At 42.3% G+C, this 27,256-nt stretch overlaps 1 protein-coding gene across 5 annotated transcripts in view; it reads right to left on the bottom strand.

The window, feature by feature from the left end:
- Positions 1–27,256, bottom strand: part of magi2b (membrane associated guanylate kinase, WW and PDZ domain containing 2b) — an 87,991-nt gene that overhangs the window by 35,857 nt on the left and 24,878 nt on the right. For 4 of the 5 annotated variants that reach the window (XM_004553379.5, XM_004553380.5, XM_012919665.5 and 1 more), the window contains exons 2-6: positions 26,284–26,400; positions 8,056–8,175; positions 3,248–3,472; positions 1,005–1,233; positions 390–469 (exon numbers count right to left, since the gene is read on the bottom strand). In XM_004553379.5, coding sequence (XP_004553436.1) covers positions 390–469; positions 1,005–1,233; positions 3,248–3,472; positions 8,056–8,175; positions 26,284–26,400 — 771 coding nt within the window. Of the gene's footprint in view, positions 1–389; positions 470–1,004; positions 1,234–3,247; positions 3,473–4,990; positions 5,124–8,055; positions 8,176–26,283; positions 26,401–27,256 lie in introns of those variants that run through there. The other variant, XM_076885693.1, reaches the window with a different exon arrangement.

The following is a 27,256-nucleotide window of genomic DNA, read 5'->3' as shown; positions in this document are numbered from 1 at the left end:
CATTTAATGAAAGAACTACCTTCCTCTCTGCACATCTTGCAAGACAATCATATGCTTAATGATCCATTCTCAGCAACAAATCTAAACCGGGAGAGTTTATTAGCCCAGTTTAGTCTGTCTGGGTTTCAACCTTCCTGTATGAGTACACCCCCACAAAACCTGTGGAGAAAGCTGGGAGCAGTGCACACTAACAAACATCTCAATTTGAGTGTTTTTGTGTTCTTTTTACTCAAGAGGAGCAAACAGGCTGCAACTGTGAGTCTGGAGCAGACAACAGTGGTACACAAACAGCAGAGACAACACACTTCCACAAACACCAAGCGATGAACTTCAGATAAACTAAAGCTTAAGAGAGAAAAACATAACTAAATCAGGTTGTTCGCACTCACCGTCTTCCCTGCATTCTTCTGGCGGCTTTGCTTTCTTTGCGAGCCGAGGATCGAGCCATGATGTCGTTTTGGTGTTGTGACTGGAGAAGAAGAAAGAGGCAGATGTAGACGATGGCAATGGAAGGAGGAACGGTGCAAACCGAGGTCAGCGAGACACAGACAGAGGAGATAAGAGAAAGAGCGGAGTGCAGAGTAACAGTAATGACCTGTGTTTGTACGTGTGCAGGGATGCTGCGAAACAAGGAGATTTCTAAGGTAAACTAAACGGTCATGAATCCGGTAATTAGCCCTCAGCCACTAATTAGGAAGGGTGTGATGAGAGGGCAAAACTTTTGTGTGTGTGTGTGTGTGTGTGTGTGTGTGTGTGTGTGTGTGTGTGTGTGTGTATCCTGTCTGATTAGGAGCACTGGAGTTTCATCAATTATTCAACACAAGGTCAGAGCTATAAAGTTTTCACACAGCCATACATAAACCATGATTTTAAAGTAAGTGCACTTTGCAAAGTGCTTTACATTGAATGTGCTTTAAGCTTTTATTTATTTATTTATTTTTAGAATGGTATAGTTGTCACACAAAAAAGAAAATATCCTCATTTAATAAGAAGATATCGCTTACTCTATGAAGTAAACTTCCCCCTTCTCAGTGTAGGCCATCTCCCAGTTATCAGGCAGGGGACCCAGCTCTTCCTCATCTGCATCTAGAACTTTGGTTGGGGACTTGCAGGGAGATTTTGGGGCCTCCTCTCCTTCGGTTGGAGGCTCAGCAGATGCTGGGGCCTGGATTGACGCTTCAACAGCAACCTCCCCAGAGGCATCTGTGCTCTTGTCCTCATGTTCACTAGACTCTGTGGACCACAGACACACACACAGAGTTATTCTCACACACCGTGTACACACATGCAGACCTGAATGCACATTACACATGCCAAGCATGAGTCAGAGCCAAGCCACTGCAGAGCTATGAAGCCCCAGGAGAGGAGGGGGAGGGCGGTGGTGGTGATGGAGTCTGAGGACAATGAGAACGAGGAAAAAAACAACAACATAGAAATGTCAGAAATTGAAAAACAGGGTAAGACAGAGACTTGAGGGGTCAAAGACTGAGTCAGAAATAAGGGACGATTTTTAGAGTGACAAGAAAAGCTGGTAGCAACTAAGACAGTCGATAAGAAGCACAGGATCAAGGTGAGAAATACAAAATCTAAAGTATTCCTGTTGTAACTTTGTGAAGGTGCAACGAAAATGCTAAAATATTAGAAGGTCTAATTATGAAAATATCTGACTATATCACCTTCACAGTTCAAGAAGAATCAATGGTGTTTCACAATCCTCTGTCACGGTCCTGGGTCTTGTGTCTGTTAAATATCTTCAGTTTATTTCTTTGTGTATGGTTTACATTTTCACCTCTCTATCTTTCTGCGTAGTCTGTTTATACTTTAGCTCATTTCTCATGATTTCATTCCCCGAGTTTGTGTTCCTGCCCTCCTGAGTTCTCTGTGTCAAGCCCGTGTTTCTGTTCAGTTTGGTTACTTCCTGATTTTTTTTTATTAATCTTTGTTTCTTGTGGTTTCTATTTAGTTTTACATCCCTTGTCTCGTTTTCTCACTTAAGGTCAGCTGACCGCGCGGGTGTTTCCTGTTTGCTCACATCACCTTGTGTATTTATTGACTCAGTTTGTCTCATCTCTTTGACGCATCCTCCCTCCTTCCTATTGGTTGTGTGGTCCTCAGCACTGTTTCTACCCAGTTTTTGGATTCCTTCTTCTTCGACAGCCTTTATTTTGTAATTTGTTGGAGTTTAGGATTAATTTCCTGTCTCCCAAGTCATGTATTTGGGCCCATATGAGCCATATATGACACTGTCTGCTAAAGTCTTGTTTAATCTGTCAGGTGCACTTGGTCTTTGGTTAATTTTTTTTCAGTATTTATACTAGACATGAAAGCAAACTTATTCAAGTAAAAACAGTAAGCAGGTTGTAGTAAGAGCTTAATACGTACTGTGTATATATACAATAACGACAAAGACTACAAAGAGAGACAGGGAAGCAGAGAGGGCAGGAGGGACAGGACCACAGAGATAAACAATTTGGAGGTAGGATGGACGAGGGTGGCAGGGGAAGAGAGAAAAGTCACGGTATTAATAGAAGCAAGGACAAAGGCCAGGAGCGTGATGACAGAAGGAGAGACAAAGAAACTTGAGGAAAGAGAGATTGGAGCTGATGCCAAAAATGGGACTGTGGACAGTGATAATGGTGAGTACACAGAGGTGCCCTTGTGCATACATGTTGTGTAACATAAGGTTATTGAGAACCTGAGAGTTTTGGTTCATGCAGTGTCGGAATAACTGATGGAGGCACATTTTTTCCTTTTTAAAAAAAATATACATATATATATATATACTATTTACTTATATATATATATAAGTAAATATCATTTATTTATTAATTTTAGTATTTTGTTGTTTTATTTTAATTTTATTTTTATTCTGTCCTTACTTTGGTCAGCACTTGTTGTTTAAAGTGCTATATAAATAAAGTTGGCTTGGCTATTGCAGTCATGAGTCTGGACTCAGAGGGAAAAGACACTTAATTTTCCACTTAAGGGACAATACAGGTTATGCACCTGCTGTGACAACTGGCCTTTTTCAGTGGTTTGACTCAAAAATGCCAGTAGGACGGCAACAAATAACCCGGGGGACAGTCCAGGCCTTCAAACTCTATTTTCTCCTCACCGAAATATGAGTACATAAAGTCTTCGTGGCCACGGCACTTGTGAAACAGAATGTAATTTTGGCTGTGAGTAAAAGAGAAATGTGGCATGCATCAACAGGAAATTCATATTTTTCTTACTCATCCTACAGTACCTGGTGTGATGGCCACCCCGTTGCCATTGACAACTGGGCTCTCCTCTTCCTCCTCCTCAGGCGGCTCCAGACTGGCGCGCTGCTCCATGTTGCTGACTGACTGGTTCCTCTTTCTTTTGCCCTGGGCGCTTGGCCGGGCTCCGGGCAGCAGGGCCTCACTCACATTCAGAGGAGGGGCTGCCGGGGACGGCTCGGCTGGAGGTTTCGGTGTGCCGTAGAAGTTATCTGAGGGCAGAGAGGCAGCGTTTGTGTTAGAGGCCACATGCACAACCAAAGTGGGATCCCAGGTGATGTAACACACCGTCTGGGAGGCGGAGTAAAGGTCCACAGCTCGCAGACAGCTGTGGCTTTGAACAGATGACTGCCTTTCAAAATGAAAGATTTATCTGTCTGAACAGAGTGCCGCAGAAATAACTTAGGCCATGTTTTTGCCTGGTAACAAATCATTTCTATTAAGTCTAATCAATTTACCCACTGGCTGGTGTTTCAGCGAGGAACAAGCATATGCAGTTCCATTTAATAGAGGCCTTCTGATAGACGTTAGTCTGAAAACATGACTGGAGTCAGAACACAGGCTTTTTAATCACAGAGAACATAACAAGGATCCCAAAACAATAACCCAGGAAAAAAAAAAACAAGCTGTCTATTTTCTAACTCCCTCAATTTCCCATTCCATTCCACAAAATCACCGGCTTAGAAAGAAAATTGAACACCACAAAATGACTAAACAAACAACAACAATACTAAGACGACAGGAAGTAATGCCCCACACATAGAAGTCAGTGTCATCAATGTCCTTATCATTTAACTTGCAAAATTATTTTCTGCCCTATGATGACATTTCTTTACTATTGGGGGCGTTTCCTAACTCTGCCATATCTCCTGAAAAGGAGGCACCCCCGGCATCGTCCACTGAATTTATCATCCAATCATTGTCGCACCCTTTTTCATCGCTCAAAGGCAGAGGAAACGCCCTACAGACTTCTAAAACGTCACATTTTATACAGGAGAAAAACTGCGAGAGAGGTTCATCCTGAACTGTCACTTTGTTTTGTGACCTGACTACACAATCTTTCACAGCGTGCACCTCCTTTTCCATTCAGAACTGGCCTAATTCTTTGTCGCACAGATTCAAAGTAGATTTTGGTCCACATTGACGTGATGGCGTCGACAGCTGCTGCAGATTTGTCTGAGATCAGGTGAGTGTGGAGGCCATGAGAGTACAGTACTCTATGTCGTGTTCAAGACGAGATGAGATGAGCTTTGTGATCAGGTGTGTTATCCAGCTTGAAGACTAGCACACTGTGGTCATAGATGGGTGCACATGATCAGCAACAATACTTGGGTAGGCGGTGGTGTTTAAACAGTGCTCATTTCTGACCTTGCCATTTAAAATTTCAGCAGAAATCAAGAAAAGGCTTATTTTGTTTTTAGACTCTTTTGGTTAAGCCCTGGAGATGTGGGTTGGTGCCCATCTGGCACCAACAACCATGCCACACTCAGCAAACCACGTCTGCAAGCCTAAATGCATTCAGTTGTTGCCGTGTTGTCTGATTAGATATCTGTCTTAACGAGCACTTGAAAGTGGCTGATGAGTTTATTTCCAGCGCTTAGACTTCCTAGTCTGTCCCAGCCTTTTTTCTTTTTTTACTTTCTTTGTTACTCTGTGTAACCTCAACACACAACCCCTATGAAAGATTTAAACAGAACAGCAGCAGCAAGTTAGCAGAAGCATTTAATTACCTTTCATTGAATAAAAGCAGAGAAACCTAGACACAGATATTCTTCTGCAAGGAGAAACCTGGATTTGGTTTCAAAAGAAAGATCCATTTTCAGGCACAGCATCTTAGGGTTAAATTACACGTCTGCATTGCTTCTGTACTAGATTACTTGACTCACTAGTTTGCTGGCTCCTAAAGCCCAAACCAGCTGTTTGTTCTCACTAATTAAGCTGATTCTTCCTGAGCTACAACTGTAATGTTGGACAGAAATGTGGAAGTATGTTTGGAGAATCATTATCAGAGTGTAAGTGGGAGGAATAACAGATTAGTTAAAGTTGGGCTGGGTTTCAATAATAGTCACCGGCATCTGCAGCAGCAGGCCGGCACTTAATGAATCGGGGGGAGATTTTAGTTTCTCCTCAAATGTAGAATTCCAAATATAAGTAAGTCCTCTGGGATAGATCATGTCCTTTTATATGATAAAAGAAATCTTGTACTTTCTCTAATTAAACCTCACAATAACAGCTGCTGTTATTGTGTATATATTTATTTATATTTAGATTTCTTCATACATTCTTATATAGTTCTATATTGTGTATTTTGTTGTACAGTTATTTTATTTTCAACTTTAATTTATATATTTTATCTTATTCTTCCCAGTTAAATTTACCCTTCATTCTAATTTGTGTTGTACAGTTATTTCATTTTTAACCTTAATTTATATTTTATTCCTTCCTAGTTAAATTTACCCTTTTTAATTTTTCATATTTATTTCCTATCTTATTCATAGCCTTTTCCTTTTTTGTTTTCTTTAGGTCACGAGCAGTTGTCCAAGCATTTCACTACATATCGTACTGTGTATGACTGTGTACGTGACAAATAAAAATTTGAATTTGAATTTGAATTTAAATGATTAAAATTACATAAAGGAAAAGCAACTAAAGAACAGCTCTAAAGAACTGGAGCTTTTTATTTTATAATAATACGACACTGCAAGTATATTTTATGGTAAAAAGTCAGAATTAGGCAACGTGAAAGAATAAACTTTGATTTATAAGCTGAGCAAATTTATTCCGCATGGCTTTTTATGACTTTTGTGGATCTAGTTTGCCTCCATCTGCCCAGACAGTCAGCTGACTGTTTGGACTGACATGGCTAACTACATAAAAACTAATCACAGATGAGCGCCAGTCTACCGAGCATAAACCAAAGAACGGGAGAAGGAGGCAGCAATAAAGGACAACACGACCAGCAGGAGGAGCACAGGCATTACAGCCACCACTTCCTCCACAATCTGTGAAAAATATAAATCTGCGCCCGCTGGCACATGTAGACAAAGACACAAGTATAAAGCCCCATAGGCAGCAAGCACCCACCTGTGAAAGGTTAAAGAAGAGATCCTTGAAAGAACTTAAGGCTTTCTGGGGTAAGTTTAGGCCAGAGTTCCTCCTCATGCCTCACGTTAGTTTTAAAAATAAACTCTTCCCTTGATCTTGAATGCTTGAGACGCCTGAAGGCATCCTGGTTTTTGTACAGTTCAACATCCACCTTCAGCTGTGACTCATCTCACATGATCACATACGTAAGCTCCTATGTGCACCAATTCTTGCATTCACATGTACACCCACATGGAATACAGTGTCCAGACTCCGCGTCTGATTTTAGTCTCCCTCACTGCCTGCATTTAATTTTTTTTCTCTTAAAGGCACTGAGTTTGTTTTTGTTGTCTGCTTTTTTTAAAGTCTTCGTTTCTCTCTCTACACAAAGAGAAGACATGAAAAGCACAGAATTAAGAAGGCTGTCCTTTTACATAGTGTAAACAATGAAAGGAAAAACAATCGGAGCAGCTACACAACAACAACAACAACAAAATAATTTGACAAAATATATGCAATGGGGTTTTTGAATTGTTCTCCACGTTTAGCAAGCTTTGGCTTTGTAAAAGGGGACCATGTCACACACGGTAACCCTGGAAAGTGAAGCAGCCAGTGCTGCTTTTTAGCTGTGGTTAGAAACTGGGACAGGAGCTATCTGAATCTAAATCTCACAGTCTACTGCATTCTTTTATCTCAGGTGTTAGAAGACTTTATCATGCTTTAGTAACCTTAAACTGCATGGTGGTCAGTTCAGAGATGTGCTTTGGAAAACCGGACCATTTCAGTGTGTAACGCTAACAAACGTCACAGGTGAGTGCATCTCCAAGGAAACAGTGAAAGCGTATGCTGCTGTCAAGACTCCCAGACTCACTGCTATCCTTGCTTTAATTTATAAGACAGAAATGAAGCCCATCTCTCAGTTATGCAATTTAGGCTTTTTTTCACATTGTGAAAAACAGTAATTTGAGTTAATGAAATTATAAATTATTCCATAATCAAATTACACCCATATATCACCCGGCATACATCCGGTCTCTGATTCTTCCGTCTCCACTCTCTTATTTTATTATGCATTACAAAATGAGTTGCAGCACCTCTAGTGCAGCCACCCAGAAAGAGACAATTCCCCCCCAGTGGGTATAACTAAGCTCGGTGTCAAGGGAAATGTACGCTGCAGACACACACTTGTGACATGAACATGCAGACAGGAACACACATAACCATACATGCGCCCATATCCCCTACATTCGCACACACACACATAATTTGTGTGCGTGTGTTCAGTTGCACACAGAGGAGAAAAATAAAACTGCTTCTGGGCAAATGAACCAGCAAATCCCCCATCTGTAGACATATCCCTGACAGTGTAGCAAAGCAGAGATGCACAGACTTGACATGACTTGGAAATGGCTTTCGTCCAGCTCACGCACACACATACACACAAACTGTTGAACAACCACAGGAGGAAACTATGATACTGAATAAAATCAGTGCACAAGACTCATTTTGTTTATTTGAGCATCACCTGACGCATCGAATTAATCAAATAAATATACACATGTTGTTGCGCAGTGTATGTATATACATAAACATTTTAAAAATAGAAAACTGGTACTACCGAAACATACGTTCCCATTTTTCCTCCCCGTGCACCTGTACTTGTAATGCAGATGAAGCCTATTTTGTGCACAGCAGCATTCCCAGAGCTCACCTTCATAGGTTCCACTCTCTAGCAGGGCTCCACTTTGCTCCAATTCCATAAAACGCTCCACACTCACAAAGTTGTAGTCCACCCCTGGCACCTCCCCCTCCTTAGGTTGCCTGGTGGTACCTGCAGAGACAGAGAGAGAGAGGGCGAGGAGGAAGAGGAGGGGAGAGGAGGGGAGAGGTCATTAGAACCAAATGGGGCACTTGAGAAGAAAAGGCAGGAAGGCAGAGAAAGCGCTCAGAAAAAGGGCTGGATGGGAAAAGACGGCAGATTTGAGGCTACAAAGTGTACGAGAGGAAGTGGGAGGGGAAGGGAAATGGAACAGAAGTGGGTGACTGAGGAGTCATCACTTGTGATAGCCAAATCCATTCACACAATTGTGTGTGTGAGTGACAGTGAGAGACAGCGAGAGAAGAGCAGGGAGAGCAAAACACCAACAGCAAACCACCATTATTCAGTTCCTACGAGCCAATCCAATGCTTCTTTAGTAATGAGTGAATCAATATGGCAGTTTTAGGAAGCATAACTCAAACCTCCTTACACAGCACACAATACAGCGCCGATTGGATTATTGTAGAAACAGCAGGAATGCAGACGCACCACATTACCATGCAGCAATTAGAGCCTTCCTGCATCAGTGCTCTGGAGATCTCCATCAGCGCAGCGGCGTCGAGGCTCGGCTCTGTGATGGCAGCAATGGGAGTTTTGAGTTTAATGAGGTGCTGTGTTTGTGTCTCTGCCAAGTGGACTTACAGTTCGGGCTCAGTAAAGTATGCTGCCGTTGATGCCTGCTCTCTATCGATCACGCCTGAAAACAATCATTGGTATGGAGCGGACAGGGAGACCGCTCTGAGCTGTTCCCAGGACTCGGGTCCACAGTGTAACAGCTAAGTCGGATTGATCTGGCTGCGCGGGTTACCAGAAAGTGTACGATTTGTGCCACGTCCAAGTGTACAGGTCTGAAAAGCAAGTTTTTGGAAAGCTAAAATTGGGTACATGTTCTCAGGTATAAACAGAGGGTATAAAATGCTTACAGGCATCACAGCAGAAGTGTGAGCTGTGGGAGATTAAAACAGCAGGTGGATGAGGTGCTGTGGGCTCATACACGACACACTCGTGCATGCAGAGAGAGAGGGGTGGCTGCAGCATCCTCTAACTCTCCCCCAAATCATTAGATGTCTATTGATCGTCTGTCACTGCTTTATTCCTGTACTGCATCCACTGAACATTCTCAGCTGTATTTACTTCACTACTGGGAGCAAAGATGGCAGCCTGGCAACACCTAATGAGTGAGGAAGCAACACCAAGAACATCAGACATCGGCAGACATCTATTAAACTTTAAAACATGGCCACACTGCGCACAAACTGTGGTGTCTTTTTTGTACTTTTCATATTTGCTTCTGTATTTCTGCATTTGGGAAAGGCAAAATCTGCCTCGGCTATTATATTATATATAGTCCACCAACTTCAGAAGTATTGATGGGAATTTCTTTCAGGCTGTAGTTTTTATGTTTTCATACTGGATTGCATTTTTTCATATGGTATAATATAAATCTTCCCCACCTCCATTGGCTGACTCATCACTCCTCTGACTCAGTCTGTGCAAACATTTATCATCATAATCTCCACAAACATGACGTATTTTGGAGGCTTATTTTACAAGATTGCGTCATAGTGTCAGGTGACCATGTTAGATACAATTTCAAAAACACAAACACCCCCTAACGCAGCCTCACATGCTCCTGCGAAAATGGTCTTCAATGCCACTTGAACTACACTCAGTAGTTACACTTAAAGGAATAATGCAGATGATATTAATACCAATGTCAACAATGCCATAGGCACACAGACACAGGTTACCAGAGAGGCTGTCTTTAGTGTTAATGTGGTTACTCCTTTAAAAAAATATTTTGCTATACTAAAGCAAACTGAAAAGAAGACGTGCAAGAGGTCTACAAAATAATGACTCAATAGTGATTCTTGGCTTGATTGAGGACACAAATCCCAGTCTCCTGAGCGAAAATCATGTGTATTTATCTACCGCAATCCTCTCCACATACACTCTATCGCTTTTTCTACCATCTCATGTCCCCTGAAGATAAACCTCTTCCACTACAGGTACCTTCAGCTGTTGAGGCATGTAGCCATGGACTGATGTCAAAATGATGTGCAACCATGCATACACCAGAGTGTTTATATTTTTTCGTGGAGCCGAGTTTAAACAGTCAAATAGCTGCAGTACGTTTGGGTGCAAAGACACGCTTTAAAAGAACAATTGCAAAGAAGAAGAAGAAGAAGAAAAAGAAGAAGGAGAACCACCACGGCATGTGCAGTGCGACGCTGAATATCCCCAGCTGGCCAGGTGGTGCTGGCCGCCTTCCACGGAGTACAGCTATTGATCTGTAAGATCAGATTGAAATTATTCTGCTGCCCACACCAGAGTAGGCAGAGCCTGCTGGCATACTGATGACCTGCTGATAGCCTTCTCCCACAGCTTCCTTCAGTGGACACACCAACTGAGCTGAGAGAGGCAGAGTGGGAGAGAGGGAGGGAGTACGTCTTGTTGGATCTGAGCTGGAAATATTGATCGAGTATCTGGGTTTGAGATACTTTTCCTCGTTTCTCCTTTCTCCTTACACATTTCTGCTCAGAGTGCATTACCTATTTTCCTGTGCTCTTCCTCCTTCCTCCCAGTAAATACCTATGAAGTTTTTATTACAAAGAACATCGTTTCCAGAAAAATCCAGGCATTGTTCCTTCTGCCTCTGTTACCATATTTCACCTGTCTTCATCTTTACTTAACCTTACCAACTTTAGTTTTCGTATCTGGGAAAACTTTAAAAGTGAAGGCAGAAACAATTTAATCCGTAACTGTCTGTGTAGGTTCTCATTCATCCAGGACATGGCAACCTAAGGAGCATGTAAAGAAAAGCAACCAGTCTCTTTTCTTTCCCTGAAATTCCTTCAGTTTGGTTTTGGCAATTTTCTCTTCATATTTTTTCATGTGAAGACACAAAGACCTAAACAATGCTTTAAATATTTACCGCTTGAAATCTTTTCTATCATATTTCCAGTTAGTAAGGGCTGTCTCTGCCTGTGCAGCTACCCTTGGAAAATCCCGGAAACTATTCTAATGATCATCAAACTACATCTTTACTGATATCCACACACGGGTGTCAAACGTTGTCATTAAGAGTGCAGAGGGGTCATCAAATGTCATCTTTATGGGGGAAAGAGTTAATAAATGATGCAACTGCACAGGTGCTCAAATTAAAACAAAAAATAGCAGCAGACTCCACAAAGTGGAGGCAGTGATGCTCTCACACAGCCAAAAACACTGCTGCGGTTGACTATTGATTGGGTTTCATGCTTTTGCTAATAAAAGGTTAAAATCGGCTGTGAGCCAAAAATGGTCTTTGCATCACAATCAGCCAGTGTACCCAACCCTCTCAGAGGTGACGCTGCAGGAATACGAGCACCACTGAGATTTATGGCTCAAATGACTTAAATCCACAATAAAACAGAAAACCTTGGAGCTGCCTCTCTGGGAGGGAAAGACACTGTCTGCCTCAAACCCTGACAGCGAAGAACTACAGAATATTTTCTGTGGATGTGTGTGGGGGAGAGAACAGAGAGAGACAATGTAGAAACATAACAAGGAAAGTCCATTTAGAGCAAAAGCTAAAATAGATGATATACTGAAATAACTCAGCTGGGTGTGAGATGATAAGAGGACAAAGACCTTTGCTAAATTATAGAGTGGAGGGAAGAGTGGCAAGCAGAGAAACACAGAGAGAGGCAGCAACAGAGAAGGAGACAGAGAGAGGGGGGTAAAAGGCTGATTGGTTAACCTCGCAGTGCATCCACAGCAGCTTGCAAGTGTGTTTGAGAATGTGAACTGTGTTCATTCGCATATTTATATAATTAGACAGGAAGTCACCAAGAGGGAGAAGCAGAGTGGTGGAGATTCAGGGCTAAAAATAGACTATCGATAGACTGATTAACATAATAAAGGTTGGGGAAAGGCAGGCAAATGATACGGTCTCTGCGTGAGAATGTGTGGGAGCAAGGAGGTGTGTGTGGAGTGGGGGTGCCAAGCGAGTCTCTCTTATTAATAGTTAATACTGTAATCTATAGACACAGAGCACGGGATGTCATTATTTTCTCCAGAGTTCTTATACTCATTATCCTCCACAGTAATTTTAATAAATTTGTGGTTATAATGCAAAGAACATTTATATGATAATAGGACTGAGCAGCAAACCCAGACTAGTAAAGCTGGATGTGCATAGTTCCACAGAATCATCTCTGAGTCTCTGTGTGCATATAGTCAGGCTCATAAGTATTTGGACTGTAAATTTTGCCTCTACACACCAGCACAGTGGATTTTAAATAAAGCTATCAAGATGTGATTAAAGTGCAGACTTTCAGCTTTAATTCAAGGGGTTTTTACAAAAGCACTGCATTAACCGTTTTGGAATTTAAATAATTTTTATACACGGCCCCCTTTTACAGAGGAAAAAAAAAAGTAATTAGGCAATTGGCTGACAAGCAGTCTCATGGCCAGGTGAGGCCAGTTTCTTCATTAAAATTAAGCAGAGAACATCTGGACTGTATTACACAGTATGACGTCCAAAGAGATGTTGGTGTGACTGAAGGAGGCCATCATTAGGCTGGAAACGAAAACAAAGCAGAGATACAGCAAAAACTTTAGGAGTGTTGGAATCAACGATTTGGTATATTCTTAAAAAGAGCGAACACACCAACGAGCTCAGCAACACCAAACGGCCCGAGGGACCACAGAGACAAAGTACAGGGTGACAGACTGTTTTCCCCAGCTAAGAAAAACCCTTTACAACATCCAATCAAGTCAAGACGAGGTCAGCGTGCCATTTTAAAAAGTCTTTGGACAGATGAAACCAGGCATAATTTCGACCAGAATGATGGAGAAGAGAAAAGTATGGAGAAGGAAAGAAACACATTATCACATTAATGGTCAAACATGTTGGAGGCAATGTCATGGCACGGGCACGTATGGATGCAGGTGCAAGTGTTTCACTTGTGTTTATCGACGATGCAGCTGCTGACAGAAGTAACAGGATGAAAGTGAAGTGCACGGCACCGTATCATCTGCTAAGATTCAGCCAAACGCTGCAAAACGGAATCCCAAGACAAAGAAACCGGCCAAGTCAGTCACCTGATGTTAACACAGCAGAGCGTGCTTTTATTGTTATCGAAGACAAAGCTGTAGTAAAGGCCGAGCATCTCAGAGGAAATGAAACAGCATTCGGTGGTTTCTAGACTTCATTTGTCTTAGATGAAAATCTTTTGCAGGCAAAGTATTAAAAACAATCCTTATGTGTAAAATTATGACAGTTTGTCCAAATAACTTTAAGCATCTGAAAACAGGAGTGCGTCAATATAAATGTGGGGAAAAAACAGAAATACTAAACAGTTAATTTAATATTTCTTTGAAAAAAGCTGAAGAGCTGAACATCTGTACTTCAGCCACGTCTTGATTGTTTAATTTAAAATCCACAGTTGTGCTGTACAAAAGCGTAGCTGTTTGTCTCACAGACCTCATATTCGTTTCTGAGCTGAGTGAATTTGTTACATAGACTGAATTAACACCAAATATAACTGTAACTAAAAATAGTCCCTGAAAAGGTGAATAGCTGTGACACTCTTTCACGATAATCCTCTAGTGGGCTAAACGAGGAGGTTTATACGTGCATGTACAGAAGTGATAGCACACTAAATGTAGGTCCATTCTCACCTTATTATGCTGCACATCTTTTCAACTGAATTAGCACGTGGTGCTTTCTGCTTATCTGTTTAACCCTGCTACATCCTTTGGTAGGTATATATTAATATAATATTCAAAATTCTGTATGCTAAAAAAAAACTACATCTCTTAGAAGGTGAGGTCAGAAGACACAATCTTGTTACAGTGTAATCAAAAAATACAGAGACAATGCACTGTCCTCAAAACCCTGAACCCGTTTACCCACAGTCGTTTCTAGCAGAGAGCAAGCAGAGCACCACAACAGACTGTCTCAGTTACACATCCATCCATCCATCCATCCATCCATCCATCCATCCTTTCTCCTGATTCTTGTTCCAATTTACCTCGTCGCTCTTCGTTCCACTATAGCTGATCTCTGTCCCCATTACTCCCTCCCTGTCTTTTTTAATCCGCTCCTTTTTCCCTTCATTATTCTCCACTCCTCTCGTCTCTTCTTCAGACTCTGTCTAACACTTTGGTCTTCTCTTTCATTCACTCTCCTCCTTCCGTCTTCTTCTTCCCGGTTGACAGATGTGAAGTGTGACAGCAGGTCTATAGAAGAAGTATCATCGAGCACACACACACACACACACACACACACACACACACACACACACACACACACACACACACCCTTATTTACACTACAAAGCCTGGGCTACAGATGCAGCGACACAACATGGCAACACTCTGACAGGAGCGTATGCTCTCACGACAACACGTCAGTACTTGGCAACACAGACTCACCATGGTAACAAGCAGCAATATCTACACGAGCTGTTCATAAATAATATTTATGTCAGGTATGACACACCGCTTTGCATGTGGAGCCGATTTACTAGTCACAGTGTCAGAGGTCTCCAGTTTGATCCTTTTCTGCTCTGCACCGCTGCAGGTGTGTGCTCGTCGCCGACTCTTACTTCATCAATCAATTACTTTTGCAGCATGGCTACCCAGAGCTCACACCTGGTTACCTCGGAGTAATTTACCTGTTGTTTGAGCAGACAGGTTTTACTCTGAAGGGAACTGCAGGCTGGGGGGACTAGGAGACTTGGATGTCATGTCTCAGTGTAAATCTCTCTCAGGGCAGAAGGATGCTCTGCTCCACATTTCAGTCTAGCTGCAATCAGCAGTGAGACAGCGAGAGAGACAGGTGTGAGACTCACTGCTCACTCTGCTACAGACAAACCAAATTTAAGGTGGACTTTCTAAGCTTTTCCTTATTTCCTGTCACATATATACTGTTGCAGTGGAGAAAGCTTCAAATAATGAGGGCTGTGCATTTATACATTATCCCTATGATCCAGAAGCTCCGGCTTCACACAGCTCCAAACGCTCAGTTTCAAACAGATTCTGCTCCATTCTTGGCTCTTAAAAAGAGAGGATCTCCATAATATGGACATCTCACTTCACATTTAAGGCTGTATAAAGGTTAAAACAAGCAGAATTATTGAGCTTTGGATGTGCAGTAGGTGGATCTGTAGTTAGGCCAGCTGTTTATCCTTGATTTTTCCTTATTTCCTTACCGAAGACATTGGGAGAAACAAAAAGACAAAACGAAAGGAAAAGACATGGTGGTTAGCACTGTTGCCTCACAGCAAGAAGGTACTGGGTTGAAACCCCACCTGGGGTCCTTCCATGTCTTTGTGAATTCTGACTTCCTCCCAAAGGTTAATTGGTGATTATAAAAGTGACCGTGCAGTAGGTGTGAATATGAGTGTGAACAGACTGGTGACCTGTGCGAGGTGTACCCTGCTTCTCACCCTGTGACAGCTAGGATAGGTTACAGGCCCAGGAAAACAGGGAAAATGGATAGAGTGAGAAAACTGAAGGTATATTGTTCCAGACTTCTGGGATACCAAGAACCTGGGAGTGATCTTTTGACAACGCTCACTTTTTATGAACAAATATTGCTGTCAAAGCTAACTTAGTTCAGCTTTGATACTTGTGAAGTTGAAGCCATTTCTCTTCCTTTAGAGACTTTGAAAAGGTTAGAGATGCTTTCATTTCGTCTCAGCTTGACTATTGTAATAGTATTTTTTCATTCAGGTGTCAGTCTGTCTGTCTTTGTCGACCGCAGCTGCTCGGGTCCACAGTCTCCTACATCAACTCCCAATCAGTTTAAGATTTGATATTGTTTTTTTTTTAAGTCATTACACGGGATAGTGGCCCCATATCTCTTTCCACTAGATCTCCGAGGTCTGCTAAGCAGATGATCCGAGTTTCTCTGAGGTGCAGAACCAACATCTGGATATCAGACCTTTACTGTATTTGCTCCTAAATAACAGGAAAAAATTGCTTTTCACATCTGGATTATTTTTAAAACTCCCAGAAAAACTTTATTTTGGAGCTTTTAAACCTGACATTTGTTTTCTTACTTGTATTCTTTTAATATTTTTTATGTTATTATTATCTGATTCTCTCAGCTGTACAGCAGATTGAAGAAGACAGATGTTGACCAAACACAGTGATAAATTGGCTTGACATATTCTAAATTACACTGACTTGCTCATGAAGCTGCATCAGTCATGTCGACCCGTTCGGTGCTGGAAAGTGAATCACAGTAATTCTTTAAAATGGTGAACTATTCCGTTACCTGGCAGTTTCAGGAAGGTTGCATCATTACTGATGTCAAGCGGCGTATTAAATAAATCGTTTATCAATAAAAAAATTAATCCTGTCTCTTGCACCAAGCACTGAAAATGTCAAAGAGCCTTAACAGCATCTTTAATCAAACGATGGGACGTTAGCCGGTTAACTGACTTATTCCAGATTTTTCTTTTTATGCGATTATTTATCTGTACGTGTTGACTTTTTAACATTTGGATGCACAAATTATAAATTCGCCGCGTCACTTGGAGACTGTGTTGCTCATTTTTCATATGATTGACTATTTTGCATTTTTTCTTGTGAAGATTTTTTTTATTGTTAACGGGACATAAAAACATGAGAAAATGCTCTAAAACCAGCTAATGTCTGCCATTTTTGCAGCCTTGACTTATCAACCATCTGAATAATTGGTGTAGTTATTCGCTAATGTATTGGAAAAAATGTCAGTGTGTTCATGCTGTCAATAATCATTCACATGTAGAGTTATCAAAATAATATTTTATGTGTGTTCTTTCCCTTTTAAAGCAGTCCGGGTTAAATGACATGTCATTTCTGAGTAGATTAGATAATTTTCTATCTAATTTTTTTTCCTATTGGAGGAAAGTGTCTTTGCAATGTCTACTTAATCTACTCACTGTTGTGCAGCAAAGACGTAACAGCATCAATAAAAAGAACATTTTCAGAGACCTTTCATTGTATATAGTAATACTTGCAAAGATATTAAAGCTTGTTTTTTTTAACAATATTTGATTGTTTAATGTGGCTATTGCTCAGTGGTCACCATCGCTTATCTTATTCAGCATTGGGTGGGAGTGGCTGGAGCCTTTCCAGGCTGTGATAGGGCGAGTGGTTGGATACACCCCAGACAGGCCACCAGTCTCTTGCAGGGCTAGCACAGAGAGACAGCCAACCATTCACACTCACATTAACAGCCAGTTCAGAGTCACCAATAACCTTAACAGATAAGCAGGCAGAAGATAAACTCCACGCAGAAAAAAAGCCACAGCAGGTTCAAACTCCGGATCTTTGGATTGCTCACGTGTGTTCATTTAGAAGGGGTTTTAAAATAAGATCCTGGAGACTATACCATGGGGCAAAACTTTCCTATTAAAGGGATCTGGTAATGTACTGAACACAAATATGCTCTTATATTGACACCAAACAAAAAAGTTAAACTCAAATCAGCTCTAATCTCAGCAACTCTCTGCTTACCACCAAAACACACCTTAAAGTATTTTTCTATGTGTTTTTTTTTCCTTCAGCTTGACATATTTTCTATGTTTGGACATATAAATGAAATGAAATTCTGTGTGTTTTTAGCTTGTCATTAAAACCCAAGACTATCACAATGCATCTGTCAGTTACTCCATCAGAAAGAGCAGATGACTGAGACAAAATATGGTTTTCTAGGGAATTCAAATTTCCTCCGTAAACTAAAGCAGGCAGTCAATTAAACCCCTTCTTTAAATGATACCTGGCAGTGTGCATTCAGATTAAACACTGCAGCAGGTGTGGAGCTCCTTCCATAAGTCTGTCTGTCAGATCCAGAGGCTGCTGCAAAGACAACTGCTTGCTAGATGTATCAGCGTCTGGCGGAGTCGGTGTCTGCGTGACATTGAGAAATTACCCTTGCACCAAGGCATTTCCTGCGGTGATGGAAATCAACCGCGACAGGCTGAAAAGCACCTTTATTAGTCTGCAGATCTGAATGACGAAGGATGAAAGCGGGGGGTAGCATAATCCTCACACAGAGGCGGTGTATGGTATACTCACTGGCCACTTTGTTAGGTACACCTGTTCAACTGTGTGTTAATAGGAATATGTAATCGGCTAATCACATGGCAGCAAATCAGGCACGCAGACATGATCAAGATGATCTGCTGAAGTTCAAACTGAGCATCAGAATGACACTTATGACAACCAAGGTATGCAGAAGAGCATCTCTGAACACACATCCTACCTCAAGCAAATGGGCTACAGCAGCAGGAGATCACACCAGGTGTCACTCGTGTTAATTAAGACAAAGGAATCTCACCAAAACTGAACAACAGAAAAGAAAATTGTTTATTCTCAATTTCTGCTGTGACATTCTGATGTTAGGGTCAGAATTAGCTATCAACAACATGAAAGCATAGATCTACCCTGCCTTGCATCAATGGATCAGGGTGCTGGTTGTGCAATGCTGTGGAGTATATCTTGTTGGTGCAGTTAGTATTAACTTAGCATCGTTTTAATGCCACCGCCTACCTGAACTGTTGCTGACCACATCCCTTCTGATGCCTGCACCCAGCAGGAAAAGGCACCGTGTCACAAAATTCAGGCCATCTGATTTCTCTAGCATGACAATGAGCTCATTGTACTCAAATGGCTTCCACAGTCAACAGATCCCAATCCATTAGAGCACCTTTTGGATTTGGTAGAACAAGAGATTCACATGATGGATGAGCAGCCAACAAATCTGCAGGAACTGTGTGATCCTGTCATGTAAATATGGACTAAAGGAGGAAAGTTTCAAACACCTTGCTGACTCAGTGCCTCAAAGAATTAAACTCTCAAAGCAAAAGTACCAGCAAGATGCACCTAATAAAGTTTTAACCAGTGTAAAACACGTGAACTCACTGAGGTGTAAGTGTGCGATGACCATCACAGAATGAGCCAAGCTTATCACGCACATCTTTAAACTACCACAGAGAGAAAGCAACAGTGGTGGAGTGGAGACGGGAACATAAATATAAAACGCTTCCACAAAAACAAAGAAACAAACCAACAAACAGGAAAACTCATTTTGTGATTAGCTGCTGAGTGAGAGGATCACACTAAGGAGAGGGAAAAAAGGAGGTAAGACGACACCTGTCCAGAGCTTAACATGGAAAACACTTTGCAAACATAACCAATTCATTAATCATCTTCAATATTTACCATTTTCATTTCATAAAATTCATATCGTTCACTCGCAGTTTCTTTCATCTGTGGAACAACATTAATCCAGTGTGCCAATCACACTGCAGGGAGCACAGAACCACATCAAAGCATGTCAGCCAGCTCTTTAACAAGAGCAAGCCAGCAGGCAAATCACCCCTTTAAGGAGCGAGTCCCTGAGGGATGATGTATTCTCCCCCCCCTTTCTCTCTCTCTCACATACGCGCACACACACACACACACACACACACACACACACACACACACACACACACACACACACACACATATATAAAGAGTCAAAAAAAACACACAAAACCTTAACAGAGAATGGCATGTAAAACTCCCATGATTCATGTATTAAACCAGCCTATTAAATCTCAAGACACAAACAGAATAATCAATGCAACAGTGTACAAAGAAACCCCACAAATGCACACTCACGCATAAGTACAGTGCGTTTTGTGCACATATGAGCAAATCATTCTCCTGCAGATCGACACACGAGAAATTAATTTTATCTTTATCACTTCGCTGAACTTTGCCATTATCATCATGACAAACATCCTGAAATAACTGTCATCACTCCTCTTCCTCCCCCTCTGCCTCATCATCAGCCACAGTGCTAAATTAGAACTGAGGCCCATTCACATTCATATTTGTAAATATGAGTGTAATTTAATCAGCAATCTATAAGCAGGATTTAACTCTTGATAAGTAAAATGAATGCGTTCCAACCGCAAACCTCTTCGTGATTAAATTTTAGAATAAATTTCTGGATGCAGAAATCACAGATTTCTCTTCAGTCGTTCATATTAAATGAGGGAAATAAAAAAAAAATCAAAAACCAAACACAGATGGAAGTGGGAGAATTTGGTAGATAACGGCAGCGACAGCTCCCCTTCCCGAGCAAATCGTTTCAGATGAATGGACTGAGTGTTCATTTAGAGGTGCAGAATTTGTTCCTGTGTATTTATAGGTGCTGTTTATCTGACTGCACATTATCAACAGGATAATGAATTCAAATCCAACTTCGACACATCGCCACATTGGAAAGCATGCTGTCTGAGCCAAAAGGTTGCGGAAGTGTGAGTGTACCAATGACTGTGAGGAAAGCAGAGAAAACTACAATATGAGGCTTCAGCTGGTCGATGCACACTGTCCAGTCGTACACACACTGGTGACCGATTTTAATTTTTAACCATCCTTGTAAGTGTTGCCAAGCTTTTCTGAGGCTCTTCTTAGCACTAAAGCACTCTAGCTTTCTTCAGTGCCTTCACTGCAAATACACTCAGTAGTGTGCAAACAGTTAAAAAGGGGAAAAAGTAAAATGAAGGACAGTGCTGGAGCTACGTAACACAAAATGAGAGCAGTAGTTTTAAACAGCTTTTCTTAAAACAGCTGTATTTAACTACAGCACTGTGCAAAAGTCTTGATTCACTCCCTAATTGCTTATATATATATATATTTTGCTTCCAAGAGGTCAGAGGCTTTTGTAATTATTTTCTAACATGGTCTTGAGGAATAGCTTTCCAGGCTTTATGAAGGTCTTTCCAAAGATTTTCTTTCAGGCGCCTCAGGAGGTAGAGCGGCTGTCTACTGATCGAAAGGTCAGTGGTTCGCTTCCCGGATCCTCCTGCCAACATGTTGAAGAAATCTTGGGCGAGATACTGAACCCTGATTCGCCCCCCATCGTGGTGTCACTGCATGTGTGGAGAAGGCGACCGTAACATTTGTGCTAGGGACAAGCATATATATGAAAACATATCTTACCATGGTGTACACTTTGTCCTCCTAAAATCTGAGGAAACTACAGCCGGTGGGCGTTATCTTCATGTCTTTAAGAAATGGGGGGGACAGACAGAACCTGGGAGATCTGCACCTTCAGTTCATTCACTGAAGACTCATTCGAAATGCTCTCAGTGGAAAAGTGGAGGCCAAAGAAACAGGGAGAAAATGCTGAGACATTCTAAATTTAACAAGAACTGGACCAAAAATCTGTTACAACAGGTCTTATGGAGTGATTAATTCACACTTAAAAGTTTGGGGTCAAACTGTCACCAAAATGAGAAGGAAGGTCGCGAGGGAGCGTCCACCATATCATGACAACGATCCCATACCTGGATAGAAAACACATTCCCAGAACCTGGACCTTAACATTATTAAAGCAGCATCCTTAACAGACAACTGGAGAAATATTCCTACTAAATGAAATTACAAAAATCTTGTCTAAGAGAGTTTATAAGAGGCTTTGAGGGAGAATAAAGATGGTCATATCAAATACTGACTTTTAAGCTGCTTGCTTTAAATGCTGTATTTCCATGTTGTTTCTGAAAATGTTTAAATCACTGCACCCATTTGCAATCCTCCCAGTAAAATCTAAAGAAATGAGCGGTGGCTCTTTTGCAGGCTACTGCATTTTTATTTCATGTGCTATATCACTTCCTGCGTACTATGACCAAACACTGAATGGTGTGCATTACCACGAGTGTGTATTAAGATCTGCTGCATGCATTAGGGTGAGAAGGTGTCTTTCATCTTCCACAAATTTCCCACATCACCGTGATCATTATCAGACATCCGTCACCCCTATCACCATCACCATCTGAAGCATCTTGGCCCTGTTCAGCTCAACATCTTTATCTGCTCCTCCTCTGCAGTCTGAGGAGGATTCCCTGTCGGAAGCTGCAGGGGAGCATGTGTCCAGAACAGTGGATGTAAAGTGACAGAAGTTGCATGTATTTATAGGCTATCTGAGTAGAGGAATGTGCTGCTCACTGTTCAAGCTATTTATAGAGCCTTTTACTGATGCCTCTGAGCAGAGTGGAGGAAAGGAGATGGTTCTCCCGGGTATTACTTACGAGGCTCCCTCATATCTCCCTCTACCCTCATTCCTTGCACGTCCGACCTTCTCGCCACATCTCTACCCTCCATCCTCTTAACATCCACTTGCATCGACTCTTGTTTCTCACTTTCCATCTTCTGCCGCTGCCTTCTCCCCTCCCCTCTCTCCCCTGCTGATCTCCTCCTCTTTACCTCCTCTTCTCCCCATTTTCCATCTTCTCGCAGAGCCTTTTTGCTCGTGTCCACATCCATCACCTTCACCCCCCCTCGCTCCCTCAATTTACTGTACCCCCACCTCTCTCCTTCCTCTTCTCTTGTATTTTCCAGATGTTTTCACTCCTTTAGAAAATTTTCCCCGTCTTACGCTCTCATCTGCAGTTGTATCAAAGAGGCACTCACATTGCTAATATGCAGAGAGCAAAACCATTTTAAACTCTTCTCTAAATTCCTAACAGCAGGCGCTCTGACAGGAGCTCAGGCTCTGAAGTGGTCAACGTAGCCCTGCAAAATCAAATAAAATAGCGCTGGAAATTTTCAAAAGCTCAAAAGGCTTGAGAAGTTAGACTGTCAAACAGCAGCAATCTCATCAAATGGTTCAACCTGAAAGGTGGGATACCTCTCTCAAGTTTTACTACCTTCACGTCCAAAAATCTCCTTTTCTGCCAATATTGTTTCTACTGCCTGACACTTTTACCAGTTACTGTGTCACTTAAAATCTTGTTTACTCTTATTTTTTTAAGCTTTCTCAGTCTTCAGTGACTGTTATCGCCTGTCCTAGTAAAAAATATGCACATGTCCTTGAAGTGCTCGTCCTGCTACCATTTGTGTGCCTGTTGAAGCGTGAACGCATGTGCAAAATAAACCTGAAATAAGTAAAAATCCACAAGCAAACAAAACAGAAGACACACACACACAATAGGCTGCAGGCCACAATACAGCATCTGTATACGGTTATTAATGACCGAGAGTAAACGAGTATGTTCATTTCATTATTTTTGCTGAAAGAATGGACAATCCTTGAGCTGAATGATGTAACAGGATGCAGTAGTTGATGTCAGCATGTGAGTCTTCTAGCTGTATGAACACACGCACGCACACACAGACAGACACACCTCCTCCCACGTCCCTGACAGCGTGTTGTGATGCAGAGTGGCGTCTGCTCGTCAAGCTGACAGACCGGCACTGACAGCGTGGTCAGAGCGCTGCAGACAAGGGAGAAAAAACACTGATTTTATAACGCTCCAAACCACAACAACAAACAGCCCACAGGGCACGAGCAGTGCAGCACTCAGGACCATCAACCTTGTTTTTGGCCCTTCTGATGCTGTGTCACTGACGGTTGAGCAACGCCTGCTTATGAGAGTCTCACACTGCCAGGAAATCGTGCGTTGACTATATACTGATCAGCCACACTAATACCACCTTTCAAATATTTTGTAGGTCTCCTTGAACAGCTCTGGTGAGGCATGAACTCCAAAAAAACCCTCTGAGGTTTATGACATAAGCAGCAGGTCATTTAAGTCCTGCGCAGGTGAAGAGAGGGGCCTCAAGGCCAGGTCAACAGAAGGTTGAACGCATTCCAGAAATTACAGCAGGGATTTGAGGAGCACAGCAATGTGGCTTTATCCTGTTGAAAGAGATGGCCGCTGCCATCAGGAAAAAAACAAAACAAAACAAAAAATGTTTACGTAGGTACAAAAGCTTCCACATGAATGACAGGACCCAAGATTACCCAGCAAATCACTAACTAGAGCATCAAACTGTCTCTGCCAGCTTGTGCTCAAACACATCATCAGACCATCAGAACACCTTCCTTAACTGCTCTGCTGTCCGGTTCTGATCACAACTTGGAAAGATGGGAATAAGCACACAGCTCCCTCTAAATTTTGTGTTCCCCTATTTAAAAAAAAAGAGAGAGATATAGTGGAGAAAATATGCCTTAATTTGATAAGACAGTAAAAAGTAAGGGGGGAGAGGGGGTGAATGTCACGCAGCAAATGACCTGAGGCGAACCAAGGCTGCTGCAGTAAGGACTTCAGCTTTCAGGACATGGCATGCATGCTGCACCGGCTACAGAACTGCCCCTCTGATGCCCTTCAATCAGCAATTTGTGAGCCCATGACCCTCTCACCGGTTCACTGCCTGTCCTATGTTGGACTGCTTCTGCAGGTACTAACACCTGCATACAGGGAACACCACACAACACTTCCCTACTGAGGTGCTCTGACCTGCTCCTCTAACCATCATACTTTGGAAACTTTCAAAGTCACTCCAATCCTAATGCCCGACCATTTCTCCTGCTTCCAGCGCACCAACTTCACAAAGTGATAGTTCATCAGCCTGCTCTTCGACAGCTGCCACTGATATTAAAGCCAATGTTATTCACTTCACCCGTCACTGGTTTCAGCGTTGTGGCTGATTAGTGTATATGAGACAGCGCAAGTAGTACAAAGTGCTCACCATTAAAATAAATTTGGGGGATTCCTGCAGTATTACAACTGCATTTTAATGACATTTAAATAATCAGCATATGATGATTCAAAGCCGCTATGCAGGAGGTCTATGAGTTGGAATTTCTATAATCTTCATTACACTGTATCAGCTTTGTTAAGTGATAGGCAGTTAATTATGGGGATGTCATTACTGCTCAAACACATCACGCAGAATGAGCATCTTTCCGTTCCCATAAAGCCCTGGAAGGGGACTATGATTGCAATGTGGCGACAAAACCACCAAAACAGACACGTGCTGCCCTTTAGCCTCAATAGGGCAGAAGTGTTGAAGCTTAGCCAGTCCACACCACCTCTGTCGTCACCCTGTCAGTCTGCCTTCACTGCACTATTACACAGCCAACAGTCTGAGAAAGAAAGAGGAACGGAGAGGCAGAGGGAAGGAGAAGGAGAGGCCGCCTGGAGTTAAAATTGAAAGGGAGAGAAAATGTGATGGTGAGGTGGTGACCAAAAGAAATCAAAGAGGCAGAGGAGGGTGGGAGGGGAGCAGGGGGAACATGAGAGAGAGTGAAAGCAGAAGATGAAGACGGCGGGAAAAAGAGGAGAAAAAAAAGAGTGATAGAGTGATAGTGAGAGAGAGAGGCTCAGGAACTGTGCAGCTGTGGGACCGTATTAAACAATCACTTCTGTGTCAGCAGCTCAACACACCGGCAGAGAGGACATCTAGTATAGTAGAGGCAGCCAGTACAAAAACACCCATCGCTGACGTCAAGCCGAGCTCTGTTTCCTCATGCGTCTGTACCAGAATCTGCGCTATGAATTGGCCTATTAACAGAAGATAATGAAACATGTCAGATGAGTGCAAAACCCTTCACCAAACATGCATGCAAAGCGAGCTCATCCACACGCTGCATGCAGTCTGCAGACTCAAGCATCAGGCCTGATTCATGAGCTGCTGCCTGTATTGACACAGGAAGATCCTGCTGGGCCTTGCATCCCCTCAATATTAATCACACAATGACATCGCCGCCCAACAGGCCAAAGGCATACGTGCCGGGGAAACAAAAAAGACAACAACCCAAAAAAGAACCAAAAAAAACCCAGACAAAAAAACCCCCCAAAAAACATTCACATGTAACATCTCATTTGGTCAGCGTGTAAAATTCATCACACACAGAAAGAAATCTGTGTATGTTGTGCATGTCTAGCATGTGCTAAAGGGGGGGCAGGGCATTACCACAACGCAAGCCTCAAGACAAGAGGGTGGTTGCCGTGGAAACCTCAGGCTGAAAGCTCGGCAGCCGGACGACTGAGGGAAGAGAAGGAGCGATAGACGGCGAGAGACAGAGAGAATGAGTGTGTGTGTGTGTGTGTAAAATAAAAGGGTAACATCTCAGGGGCAAGCGGAGAGAAAGACAAGGTGTGTTAGCTGGTGGAGGAGGGTTGACAATGATATCCAAGAAATGGTGCTAGAGAATGAAAGAGACAATTACAGACATACAGTGAGGCAGCAGAGAGGATGAGATCAAAGAAGAGTAAAAAAAGAAAAAGAAGAGGAGTGCAGCAGTGATGGCGGCCAGAGGGTGGAAGAGGGGAGCGATAGAGGGTGATGTGGACTCACAGGGAACAGTGCGGAGGTAGAGGTTGTCTCTGATGATTTGCTGGTGGTCGTGGTCCACTGAGCCCTTGGAGAAGCGCAGGTTGAGGTAGTGCCGCAAATCCTTGTCAACCACCCCCCCTAAAACACAAAACGAGCAAGAGAGAGAGAGAGGTCAGAGCTTGATGACAACAGACACAAACTGGCAAAGGACATTTTTCTCTTGATCCAAGTCAGACTGTTTCAAAAACCACCAAAAGGATTTCCACTGCAGTGGAAGAACAAGCACCAGTTATTAAACAAAAAAAGACACACAACTTTAAACCCGTTACGGAAAACTGAAAGTTTAAAATGACACAAAGCATCAATGCATGAATATCAGCTACTTCAGAAGCTCTTCGTCTTCAAGTTTGAGTAATTTTCTTTAATATTTTCCAACAAAAAGCCGAAGCGCACCAATACAGAATGCACAGACTGTCAAAGCTGTTAGCAAAGAGAAACACTGAGGAATATTTTAACAGTATAAAACTTCCTTGAGGAGCAATAAAAGGGAAAATGGCATGTTAAAGGAGGGGAGAGAGAACAAAACACAATTTTGTAGTGTCATGAGAAAAAAATGGCTTGCAATGATTTTCACAACAAAGCAAAACAGCAAAGGCTACTAGAGCAATTGTGTAAACCAGTGATCCCCTTGGGGTTAAATGTGCGGTGTCAGCAGGTTGGGTGACAAAGGCTACAGAGGACAGAAGCTCAAACCTCCTCATTTCTCCCTCTCTGTCTCTGATGATTACGTGCTGTTTGAGCTTTCACCCTTTTCATTATGTCACTGAGCTGAAACAAAGAAAAGTAAATGACAAACAAAATAAGGGCAAAAGGCTAAGGAGCAGGCCAACATATCTATGCGGCATATAGTGCGTGCGTGCGTGTGTGTGTGTGTGTGTGTGTGTGTGTGTGTGTGTGTGTGTGTGTGTGTGTGTGTGTGTGTGTGTGTGTGTGT

Source organism: Maylandia zebra, linkage group LG7 (genome assembly GCF_041146795.1).
Source record: "Maylandia zebra isolate NMK-2024a linkage group LG7, Mzebra_GT3a, whole genome shotgun sequence".
In the NCBI taxonomy this organism is placed as follows: Eukaryota; Metazoa; Chordata; class Actinopteri; order Cichliformes; family Cichlidae; genus Maylandia; species Maylandia zebra.
Note: the sequence above shows the minus strand (reverse complement) of the source record. Positions and strands in the feature narration are given on the sequence as shown.